The sequence below is a fragment of the Ahaetulla prasina genome, chromosome 4, assembly GCF_028640845.1.
Source record: "Ahaetulla prasina isolate Xishuangbanna chromosome 4, ASM2864084v1, whole genome shotgun sequence".
In the NCBI taxonomy this organism is placed as follows: Eukaryota; Metazoa; Chordata; class Lepidosauria; order Squamata; family Colubridae; genus Ahaetulla; species Ahaetulla prasina.
In genome coordinates, this window is record NC_080542.1 from 101222685 (window position 1) to 101235303 (window position 12619).

At 38.0% G+C, this 12619-nt stretch overlaps 1 protein-coding gene across 9 annotated transcripts in view; it reads left to right on the forward strand.

Moving 5' to 3' along the window:
- ANKRD28 (ankyrin repeat domain 28) overlaps positions 1–12619 on the forward strand; it is a 90554-nt gene that overhangs the window by 41166 nt on the left and 36769 nt on the right. For all 9 annotated transcript variants that reach the window (XM_058181063.1, XM_058181064.1, XM_058181067.1 and 6 more), the window contains 4 exons: positions 774–986; positions 6305–6383; positions 7199–7313; positions 7961–8043. In XM_058181063.1, the coding sequence (XP_058037046.1) occupies positions 774–986; positions 6305–6383; positions 7199–7313; positions 7961–8043 (490 nt within the window). The remainder of the gene's footprint in view (positions 1–773; positions 987–6304; positions 6384–7198; positions 7314–7960; positions 8044–12619) is intronic.

Here is a 12619-nt window from a genome sequence, read left to right on the forward strand (position 1 = left end):
TCAGTTTTCCTTTTTAAATGTCACTTGATAGATTGTAATTTGTTTTCTTAGATTTGTATTTCAAGCAATATCGTGACAATCTAATTCTGTCAAAATGTTTAAAAATCATTATTCTCTAAAACTGTAGTCTTCAGGATAAGCCCTAAGTATTTTCATGACAATGAAATGCATAAAAAGTAATAATTTATACAGCAGATACAAATACAACTAAACACTATTCAAATACTGAAAAAACAACGAGTTTTGCTCATCATCTCACAAATCTAAAAAACATCATAGTAGGAAAAATGCAAAAAGAAAGATTTAAAAATATATCAATAATGAAAATATTTGTTATTTTCTTATTTTTGCTGCCCTTATATGAACTCTCAGTTGCTTATTGTTTTAAATATTGCTGAGATTCAACTCAATATGGAGGAATGCCCTATCATGCACCTTGCCTTATTTCTTCAAATGAACATACCTAAAATATATTTTATTCAGTGATATCATAAGTCTACCCCTTTCTAATCTGCACTGACAGGAAGTAGGATTTGTTATTCCTGGGAATCTGAGATATATTTGGAGAAATTAAATTATCCTCTCTAATTTTGACTAGCTTTTTATATTGAAATTCTGGGTTTTTTTAATACAAAGAAACACCATGATTCCTAAAACTCTTTGAATATGAGTTCTGCTGTGATGAAATAAAAATATATGGGACAGATGGATGGATGAACAGATGGACAGATAGCTTTAATGAAATTTACATCATTGCTTTTATACTTTAACAGATCAATGAACCAAATGCATATGGTAATACACCTCTTCATATTGCTTGCTTCAATGGACAAGATACTGTTGTAAATGAACTGATAGACCGTGGTGCTAATATAAATCAAATGAATAAGAAGGGATTTACACCTTTACATTTTGCTGCTACATCAACTCATGGAGCTTTATGTTTAGAGGTCCTGGTTTGTAATGGAGCAGATATAAATGCGAAGGTAAAATGAATGAAAGGTGAATTTTAAATGCTGTAATAGAATTTTGAATATCTTTATATATTAATGTTAACATCATCCCTAAAAGTCATAGAAAATAAAACATTCATTTTTAATGTTCAAGAAATACGTTTTATTGTGTGGATATTTAGGGAATACCTAAGGATTATATTCATATGTTAGTTAGGAGAAGCTTTGATTTATGACCATTTATTTAGCAATGATTCAGAATTATGATGACCCTGAAAAAATTGATTTACAATCTATCCTCAACCTGTATATATAAAGCTTCCTTTTGAATATATGTTTAGTATATTGGCAAATAATAATAAGCAACTTTGAACACTTTAAAAATGTTCATTTAAAAATCTCTGAATATTACTAAAAAAGAGAAATTTTATACAATGCAAAATCATCATACTTAAACTTTCTTTCATTAGAAAATAAATGAAAAAATGGCTGAGATCTCAATATCAGTAGACGTATTTTTAAAAAATTCTTTTTACAACCCTGCAATCCATTAATTCAGGATGATTAATACTATTTTACTACATTTTACATGTAGTACTTACATGTAATGTTTACTTATAGACATGAAGAAATGTGTGCATATCAAGCAGTAAAGATACTATGATCATACTAAAAGTAAATAATGCATGGGCACTAGACTGTATCACCTTATAACCTATATATAGAATCATTCCTCTTTTTCTGAGATAATGTGAGATACAGGAAAAAAATTAATTGGCTCACAATCCTGAAACTATGTATATGAATCAATGTAATTAACATTATTAACTATATAATAATAATTAATGATGCTTACAGTTTACTAAATTAAAAATGAATAAAAAGATACAAAAATATAATTTATAATAAATCAGCAGTAGACATGAAAATGTTTCCTGAAGTTTGTGTTAGCTAATTTTGATTGAAGATTAAAAATATATAATAAATGTTTGGGGGGGAATAAAAACATCCTTATATATTAAGATTAGTATTTCTAAAATAATTAGAAATAAAATAATTTTGTAAGGATAAGGATAATTTTGTAAGGATAAGGTACCAGAAGGTTTTTCCATCGGCACTGTAACTGGGAGGGGCAGATATGGCGGAAGCAGGGGACCGTATCATGTTCGGGGAGTGCGGGACTGTTACTTGCGAACGGTCCCGTACTCGGGTCCCTCTGACTTTTCCCATATCCTGAGTGGCCAGGTACCTCAGAGCCTGGATCTCCGGCTGATGCTATGCAATGCCAGGTCCATTGTAAATAAAGCCCCCCTCATTTACGACCTCATACAGGAGAGGGGTATGGACCTTTTTGGCATTTCAGAGACCTGGTTGGGCATGGAAGGGGGGGTACCCCTTATAGAAATGTGCCCACCGGGTTTCTGTGCGTTCCATCAGCCGAGGACCCAGGGTAGGGGTGGGGGGGTTGCGGTTGTTATTAACGAAGATCTGCGGCCAAGGGAGGCCACTGTACCACAGATAGCCGGCTGTGAATCCCTCTTTGTGAAGTGGGGTCGTGGGATACAGGTGGGCCTGCTGATCACGTACCTGGCTCCCTGCAACGTGACAGCGGCCCTGCCTGAGCTGCTGGAGGTGATAGCCGGGCTGGCGGTTGATACTCCCAGACTTATTGTTATGGAGGATTTCAACCTGCAATCGCTCGGCGAGGCATCAGCAGCGGCTCAGGAGTTCAGGGCCTCCATGACGGCCTTGGACCTGATCCAATTAGTTGACGGTCCCACTCACATTGGAGGAAACACGCTGGACTTAATTTTTTTCTCTGGACAGTGGCTGAGTGATCTATATGTAAGGGAATTAGTTGTTCAACCCTTGTCATGGTCTGATTACTCTCTTTTTCGACTGGATCTTCGAACTACCCATCCCCATCGCAGGGAGTCGGAGCCAATACGTTGGTTCTGTTCCAGGCGCCTGATGGATCCGGAGAGGTTCCTGACGGAGCTTGGGCCTTTTTCTGAGGCCCTGGCCCACGACTCGGCGGAGGAACTCGTCGCCGCCTGGGAAAGGGCGGCGGCGGGGTCCTTGGACCAAGTCGTGCCTTTGCGGCCTCTGACCCGGCGCTATTCTCCACCGGTTCCTTGGTTCTCCGAGGAGCTGAGAGAGATGAAGCGCCGGAAAAGACGCCTGGAGAGTGTCTGGAGGGCCAGCCGTTCCAACTCTGATCGAAGCTAATCGATCACTAATAAGGTCTCATATTCCTCAACTCTGATCGAAGCTATCGAACACTAATAAGGTCTCATATTCAGACCTATCTAGTGGTGATAAGGGCGGCGAAACGGGGATATTTCACCGCTCTTATCGCATCGGCAGATAATCGCCCAGCTGCCTTGTTTAGGGTGACCCGCTCCCTTCTTTATCAGGGGGCCAGGGAGGACCCCTTGCAAGGTCGTGCTGAGGACTTTGGACAGTATCTGCACGATAAAATCGCTCAGATTCGGGAGGGGCTGGCCACAGAATGGGTAGATTCAGAGGGGGGGACTGGGGCAGGTCTTGAGGTTGTCAGCTGGGAGGAGTTTGATCCTGTGGCTCCCGAGGACATGGACCGGATACTGAGGAGGCTGAGAGCAACCACATGTTTGCTGGACCCGTGTCCCTCCTGGTTGGTACTGGCCACACAGGAGGTTATACGAGGCTGGCTTCAGGGAATTATTAACGCTTCTTTGAGAGAGGGTGTCTTTCCGGCTGCCTTGAAAGAGGCGGTGGTGAGGCTCCTCCTCAAGAAGCCTTCCCTGGACCCGGCTGTTTTAGCGAACTATCGTCCAGTCTCCAACCTTCACTTTGTGGCGAAGGTTAATAATAATAGTAGTAGTAGTAGTAGTAGTAATAATAATAATAATAATAATAATAATAATAATAATAATAATAATAATAATAATAATAATAATAATTTAATTTGTATACCGCCCTTCTCCCGAAGGACTCAGGGCAGTGAACAGCCATATAAAACAACAATCAAATACACACAATATAAATAAAACAATAGCTAAAAAACTTATTTAAATTTGGCCCAAATTTAAAATGCATTTAAAATCCCAAAAAACTAATTAAAAATTAAAACCCATAAAACATCTAAAAATTCTATGCCAGTCCCACACGGAAAAATAAGTAGGTCTTAAGCTCGCGGCGAAAGGTCCGAATGACAGGAAGTTGTCGAAGTCCAGGGGGAAGTTCGTTCCATAGAATAGGAGCCTCCACAGAAAAGGCCCTTCTCCTGGGGGCCGCCAGCTGACATTGCTTGGCTGATGGCACCCTAAGGAGTCCCTCTCTGTGAGAGCGCACGGGTTGGTGGGAGGCAAACGGTGGCAGTAGGCGGTCCCGTAAGTAACCTGGTCCTAAGCCATGGAACGCTTTAAAGGTGGTAACCAACACCTTGAAGTGCACCCGGAAGACCACAGGCAGCCAGTGCAACTTGCGCAGGATTGGTGTTATGTGGGAGCTCCGAACAGCTCCCTCTATCTATTGTTGAGAGTGTGGTTGCTTATCAGCTCCCTCTGTACCTGGATGAAACTATCTATCTGGACCCGTTCCAGTCCGGCTTCCGACCTGGGTACAGCACAGAGATGGCTTTGGTCGTGTTGGTGGATGATCTCTGGAGGGCCCGGGACAGGAGTTGTTCCTCTGTCCTGGTCCTATTGGATCTCTTGGTGGCTTTTGATACCATTGATCATGGTGCCCTGCTGTGGCAGCTAGAGGGGTTAGGGGTGGGAGGCACCATTTTTTGGTGGTTCTCCTCCTTCCTCTCGGGCCATTCGCAGACGGTATTGGCGGGGGGGCAGAGATCGACCGCGAGACGTCTCCTATGTGGCGTGCCACAGGGGTTGGTCCTTTCGCCCCTCTTGTTCAATATCTATATGAAGCCGCTGGGCGAGATCATCTGCAGTTTGGGGGTGAGGTACCAGCTGTACACTGATGATACGCAGCTGTACATTTCCACCCCAAACCACCCCAACGAAGCCGTCGAAGTGATGTCCCAGTGTCTGGAGGCCGTGCGGGTCTGGATGGGGAGAAACAGGCTCCGGCTCAACCCTTCCAAGACCGAGTGGCTGTGGATGCCGGCGTCCCAGTATAATCAGCTGATTCCATCGCTGATTGTGGGAGGCGAGTCATTGGTCCCCACGGCAAAGGTTCGCAATCTGGGCGTTCTTCTGGATGCACGGCTGTCGTTGGAAGATCAAACGACGGCCGTCGCCAGAAGAGCTTTTTATCAGGTTCACCTGATTCGCCAGTTGCGTCCTTTCTTAGACCAGGATGCCCTATGCACAGTCACTCATGCCCTTGTTACCTCCCGTTTGGACTACTGTAACGCTCTCTAGATGGGGCTCCCCTTGAAGAGCACCCGGAGGTCCAGAATGCAGCTGCGCGGGTGATAGAGGGAGCAAGTCGAGGCTTCCATATAACACCACTCCTGCGTAGGATGCACTGGCTTCCAGTGATCTTCCGGGTGCAATTCAAGGTATTGGTTACCACCTTTAAAGCACTTCATGGCATGGGACCTGGTTATTTACGGGACCGCCTACTGCGACTGACGGCCTCTCAGCGACCAGTGCGCTCCCACAGGGTGGGCCTCCTTGGGGTACTGTCGGCTAGACAATGTCGGCTGGCGACCCCCAGGGGGAGGGCCTTCTCTGTGGGGGCTCCAATCCTCTGGAACGAATTACTACCTGGTATTCGCCAACTCCCCGATCTCCGGACTTTCCAACGCGAGCTGAAAACATGGTTGTTTCATCGCGCAGGACTGGCCTGATAGTTTTAATTGGGAATTTTAAACAGGTTTTAAGGAATAGCCTAAATTTAAATATTTCGTTTTAAATTATTTTAATGTTTGTATACTGTTTTTTATACGGCTGTAAACCGCCCTGAGTCCTTCGGGAGAAGGGCGGTCTAGAAATTTAAATAATCAATAAATAAAGGTTTCATTTTATGTATTTAATAATTGGATAAAATTTTAGATGCCCCTTTACTATATTATTTACAGCCTTAAAGCCAAAAGTGCACATGAATAGGCATAAACATTCATATACTTTCATGTAAAAGTTTTATGTTTTATATTTAACTTGCCTGCAATCATTGACTACATACCAAGGAACCAAAAAACAAATTGTGCTGGATAATGGTGATTTGCTTATTAATAAGAATAACAAAATGGTCATCTTGATTTTTTTTGACGCGTAATTACCAAAAGAGTTTTTAAATAAAAAAGAATATAAATAGGAAAGGAAAATCAACAGCAAATTCTGTATTTAATTTTGTAAATGGTCTCTTGATAGTCATGGGTTTGACTTCTTTTTTCCAAGAGTAAAGATGGAAAAACACCATTACATATGACAGCTATTCATGGAAGATTTTCAAGATCGCAAACCATCATCCACAATGGTAAAATTTTAAAAAACATAGTATTACTTATGTTATTTGACTGTATTATTATTTGGAATAATTATATTAATTAATTTTTATCTTCTGATATGCTTAAATGAATAATTATATAAATCTGAATATTTTAAATATTCATTTCAGACTACAAAATCTGTAGGATATTGTTTCGCTTGTTTAGATATCTGAAATTTCATTTTCCTTTAGTGCTTAAGTAGTCCAAGTTCTATTATAGTTTTTCTTTGATAGTGCTTAGAGCTTAGCTTAAATTTTATATTCTGATTCCTAACTCTAAAACTCAATGTCATTATTTTTAGTTTTATAAATTTCAAAAATAGTGAAGACTATTTTGGACTATTTTGACTAGGTGGAGTAAACTTTGTCTTCTCATTTCAGCCTGTAATTTGTGGTTCAAATTTGCTGATAGTGTTATGATCACAATAAACTAGGATTTGGGACTGTGAAACTAACAAAGATCACTCTCTTATCACAAGAATAAAATGCATTTGTACTTTGGTGTTATTTAAATCATAAAGCTATTTCTACTTACAAAAAATGTTAAAAATTATCACACTGCAAATTATATTTTGGTGTTGTTATCCAAAGTGTATAACAAATCAACAATAGATGTCATTGTGTGTACTCTTCATTTTTTCTTTTTTCTTTGAAAAATAGATATTAGTTATATAGTTGGATTATTCATAGAATTTAATTTCAGCTTCACCATTTGAAATTGCCTGATCTTTTTAACTGTGAATATATTTGTTTAACATTTAATATACTTAACTCACATGACTATACTTAATATTAATATTCAGGAGCGGAAATAGACTGTGAAGATAAAAATGGAAATACACCATTACACATAGCAGCTAGATATGGCCATGAACTGCTCATTAACACACTGATTACAAGTGGTGCTGATATATCAAAGTAAGGAACATTTAAACATTTTAATTATGTCCAAATGTGGTGTATGTGTGGGTTACAAAAGTCATGAATTCAGAAATGGAATTTTCCATGAACTTTATCAGAATGAATCACTTCTTGACCATTTTAGCCTGGGGAAGTGTGACAGTTTCATGGGCATGGTCAGGATAATTCACCATAATCCAGAAAAGAAATAGAACATGAGTTTTGCAGATACCTAAAATGCATGTTAATTCAGAAGATTTTGAGCAATAGGTGATAACTCCTTAATGCATTTTATTGCCTCAGTAATATAGCAGCAAAAGTTATAAAGTTCTTTTTAGAGCAGAAGACTCTCATTCAAATGTGATATAATATCCTGCATTTACTGGTTTGAATATTCTATGATGAATAGAATTCATAATTATTCTTTAAATTCATCTGTTGATATGCAATCTAATATGATATTCCTCCAAAATATACAAAACAATATTTATAAATTTAATTTATAGTTCTGGCAGGAAAATTTATAACAATTCAATAGTCAAATCTCAGTGTATTAGGATATTTTCACTCTAGGAAATTAATGTTCATAAAATGGAATTTGGCATGACATCTTGCAATATATGTATTGTAATAAGACTATGATGTCTGATTGTGGTGTATTTTAGGCGGGGTATACATGGAATGTTTCCTCTCCATTTGGCAGCATTAAGTGGATTTTCAGACTGTTGCAGAAAGCTGCTTTCATCAGGTAGGCCATTTAAATTAATTTTAACTCTTCTCATTTAAACTTTGCTTGTACATTGAAGAACAAAATTTGGTATTATCAAGGCAAATACATTATGAATTTTTTTATAGCAGAACTAGGCACTAATAATTATTGAAAGTTATGACATTATCCCTGATCCACAGGGAAAAATCAATAACTTGGTTTACAAATTACAGTTCTCAGATAGTGCTTCTTTTAAAAAAATCAGTTAAATAAATGCATGTCTATCAAGGGAACAAGGTTCCTTCGCAGTTAAACTTGCCCTTCCTCTGGATGAACAACAACTAGTAAATTAGTCACTTTGCTGCCATCACCCTTCAATATAAACTAACTGGTTTTCCCTTCAACACCAGCCTTTTGGGGAACCAGGAGAGGATCTAAGAGGAAATCTTTGCTCCACTCTGGGTCTGGATAAATACAGAAATAAGAGGAAAATAAAATAAAAACTGGGTATCAGTAGTCAGTCAAGCTGAGACAGAAAAAAGGTCAATTCTAGGACTGAAACAAACAAAACCCCTGGTTTTATTAAAAAATACCAAGTTTCCATAAACACTACACATAATTTAAATACAAAATACCTTAACACAATTCTAACCATGGTTGAATAATTATCAATGTCACCTGAGGTAACTGTCTTATCCAGGACGCCAGCCAGCTCCCTCAGAAAATATGTTTAAAACTCTTCCTACCAGAATCTCCCAGAACCCTTCCTCTGCCCCACATTGGCCCCATAGGGAGCAGGTGACTGCCTTTGGGCAAATAAATTTGGCTTTTGATATAAAGGGCCAGGTACTCCCCACTACAGCATGCTATTGATATCTTTGGTTCAGTGTTTATTTTTTTTATTTATTAATCAAATTTGTATAGCCTCCTGGCTCACCAAAAGCAATTCTGTTGACATACAATAATCAAGTAAACAGCATGTATAAAAATATAAAAATCTTTCTCCATTGTATTAGGAATCAAAACTAATTTTTAGAAATAACATTTTTTGTATTCTCTATTTTTTAATCATGTGAAGATTCTGAATTTGTATGAGAATATAAACAATAAAAGATGGGATATAAAGTTATAATTAAGAAAAAAGATAGCGTTTTAATTTAGTAATATAGATTACATCCAGAAATTTCTTTAATTTATATAGAATGGTTTTAAGAGGCGATTTGATTATTTGATTATTAAAAAATCCTCAATTCTGTATTCATAAATCTTTTTGTTTTAATCAAATAGTTTATTTATAAAATTTGTTAACTGTTCTTTATTATAACTCTAATTCCACATCATTGTTTGCTCTGCTAACCATTCCTAGCATCATTGACTTCTTGAATGAATTTGCATACATGATGTGGCCAAAGTAAATCAGATGCAGTCTTGTGATTTTGGCTTCTAGTGATGTTTCTGGTTTTATATGATTCAGCATCTCTCTGTAAGTTATTCTGGCTGTCCATGGTATACCCAATAATTTATACCAGCACCACAGTTCAAAAGTGTTGATTCTTCTTCGGTCAGCCATTCTTAGTGTCCAGCTCTCACATCTATGCATCATTATAGGAAAGACTATTGCTCCAACTAGCCTGCCTTTTGTATTTATATCAGTATCTCTGCTTTTCCATCTTATTCATTTAACCATTGCAGTGTAGCTAAGTTATCCTGCATTTAATTTCAGCTGTAGAACTGCCATCTTGAACAATTTTTGATCCAAAGAAGATAATTCTTGAACTAATTTCCTCCTTGCTGATTTTAAACATTTCATGTCCATTTGCAGCTTTTTTCATTCTCTTTGTTTTCCTGGAGTTCAATCCTATTTTTTCACTTTCATCCTTGATTTTCCAGATCATCATTTTTCCAGATCTTCCTCATTTTCAGCCAATAGTTTGTATCATCTGCATACTTCAAATTATTTATGGTTCTTCCTCCAATCTTCACTCCCAAATAGGCAGTTCTAGGTCTAATTTCTGCATGATCACTTCAGCATAGGGGCCTCTGTGGCTCAGACTGCTAAGACAGTCTGTTATTAACACAGCTGCTTGCAATTACTGCAGGTTCTAGTCCCACCAGGCCCAAGGTTGACTCAGCCTTCCATCCTTTATAAAGTAGGTAAAATGAGGACCCAGATTGTTGGAGGCAATAAGTTGACTTTGTATATAATATACAAATGGATGAAGACTATTGCTTGACATAGTGTAAGCCGCCCTGAGTCTTCGGAGAAGGGGGGTTATAAATGCAAATTTTTTAAAAAAGCATACAGATTGAACAAAAATGGTGATAAAATACGTCTCTGTCTAACTCTCTTACCGATCCTGAATCAATCTGTGATACCAAAGAACATTCTCACTGTTGCCTCCTGATCAGTGTACAGACATTTGATGAGTCTAATCAGGTGGGTTGGGAAGAAAGTATAGAAAACACTTTATTTGGTACAGATACAAATATAAAAAAATTAATCTTTTTTCCAAAATTACCATAATACACTGTACTTCTATAATAATAGCTATAGTCATCAAACCTCAAATTTAAAATATAAAGTATTTCAAAAAGTATAAAAGTGCCTTTCAATCTGGATTACAAAGCATTGTTGATTTTTTTTTTTTTTTTGCATCCTGCCCTTCTCCGAAGACTCAGGGCGGCTTACACTATGTTAAGCAATAGTCTTCATCCATTTGTATATTATATACAAAGTCAACATGATTTTTGTTTTGCAATTTGTAAAAAGTGTCTAAAATGGAAGCTGATAAATTTGGTCTTGCCGGCCAAGTATTTGTTAATATCAGTTTCTACTCTACTCCAACAGAGACAGAATCATGTCCCTAACCTTTTGTTGTATATCTAAATGCAGTGTAGGAACTGCGGAATTCCTACTGTGACCTAAGCTTAGAGGGGGATTCTGTGTAGTGCATAAACATGCTTTCAGTTCAGCAGCTTGACCTAGAGGAAAGGTCAAAGGTTTGGTTTGCCTTTTTGCTTGCCAGACAGTCAGTGCACCCATTGAGCAGAGATTCACAGGCATGTACTTAAATTCCAGTTCAGAGCTCGGAACGGAATGTGAAAGTGGCTCAGTTGACTGCCTCTGGAAGTGACAGGAATTCAGAGGTCAGGTTTCTTGTTAGACATAGCATATTTATACTCAAACTGAAGGCAGAGGTCAGCTATCTTGCTATGCTTTTGCTGTGATAAGACTTTCCTGGGAAGATAAGGCAATGGCAGGATACAATCTGATTAAAGCCCTTTAAGGAAAGCTCTTTACCCTTCATACAAAAGAAGAAGGGAGATATTCAAATAATTTGCAGCTTCACACTACCTTAAACCATACAGTCATGACAGAGAAAACTGTCATATACAGTTTTTTCCTTTTTAACATATATGAACATATGTATATTTTATCTTCAGACCTATGAACATTGAACAAAAAAGACTTATGAAAACATAGCTTTGCAATCAAAAATTCTTAAGTAGCATTTCTTATAACTGTGTTCCAGACTCTGATATCAACTAGGAGCAGAAGAAATCAAGAAATCCTGGAGTGGTCATGATGTTCAGATGCTCATGAGCAAATGTTAATCTTCCTCAAATGTTCTTTCCAGACAGCAATTTTCTCCCTTTCTCTAGCATACCTCCCATATATCTAACTTACACAGCTTCTTTCTAATGGTAGCCTCATGTAACAAGATGTTATTCAGCATCTTGCATTCGGCTTTTGGGCTACACTTGCAGGGATGGCTGTCCTAGGCATGTAGGCAATTATTTGTAATTTTCACTTTAGGATAATCTTTTAAGCAGTAGAATGATTGATGTTTAAAAGATCTGTCAATCATTTAAAATTCCTTCCCAGACTCCCGGAGCATCTATAAACTTCTTTCTGAAGCTCTAAGTATGGTGATAACTTCAACAACAAAGAGAAAACAAAAGTTAATGTATGAAATTTAAACAAAACAAAACTCCCCTGAATCCTGTCTGGCAGTGTTCTAGTCATTTGAATATGATTTAGAGTGCCTGATTATAATTTCAGATATTTGAGGTAATAATATATGTAGAAATGTGGAGTGGTGCGGTGGCCTAGAGGTGGAGATCTCACCTCAGAATCAGGAGGCTGTGAGTACGGTCCTAGGTAGAAGCAGATATTTCTCTCTCTGGGCACAATGAAAATATATCTGCTGAACAAAACTCTGCATTGCTGACAGGAAGGGCATCTGGATAGTAAACACTCTGCTAGCTCCATTCAATTGCCCAGACTCCATCCTGCAAGGGATTATGGGATTGTTAGAAGATGATATATGTAGAAATGTATTTACAGGTGGTGTTTGACTTACAGCCATTTATTTAGTGACCATTTGAAGTTACAATGGCTTTGAAAAAAATGACTTATGTCTGTTTTTTACATTTACAACCATTGCAGCATCTCATGGTCATGCGATCAGAATTTGGATGCTTGGTAACTAGGATGTATTTTATAATAGTTGCAATGCTCCAGGATCTCATGATCATCTTTTTCAACCTTATGACAAGCAAAGTCAACAGAGAAGCCACATTAACTTAACAAACTTGCTACCGACTTAACAAC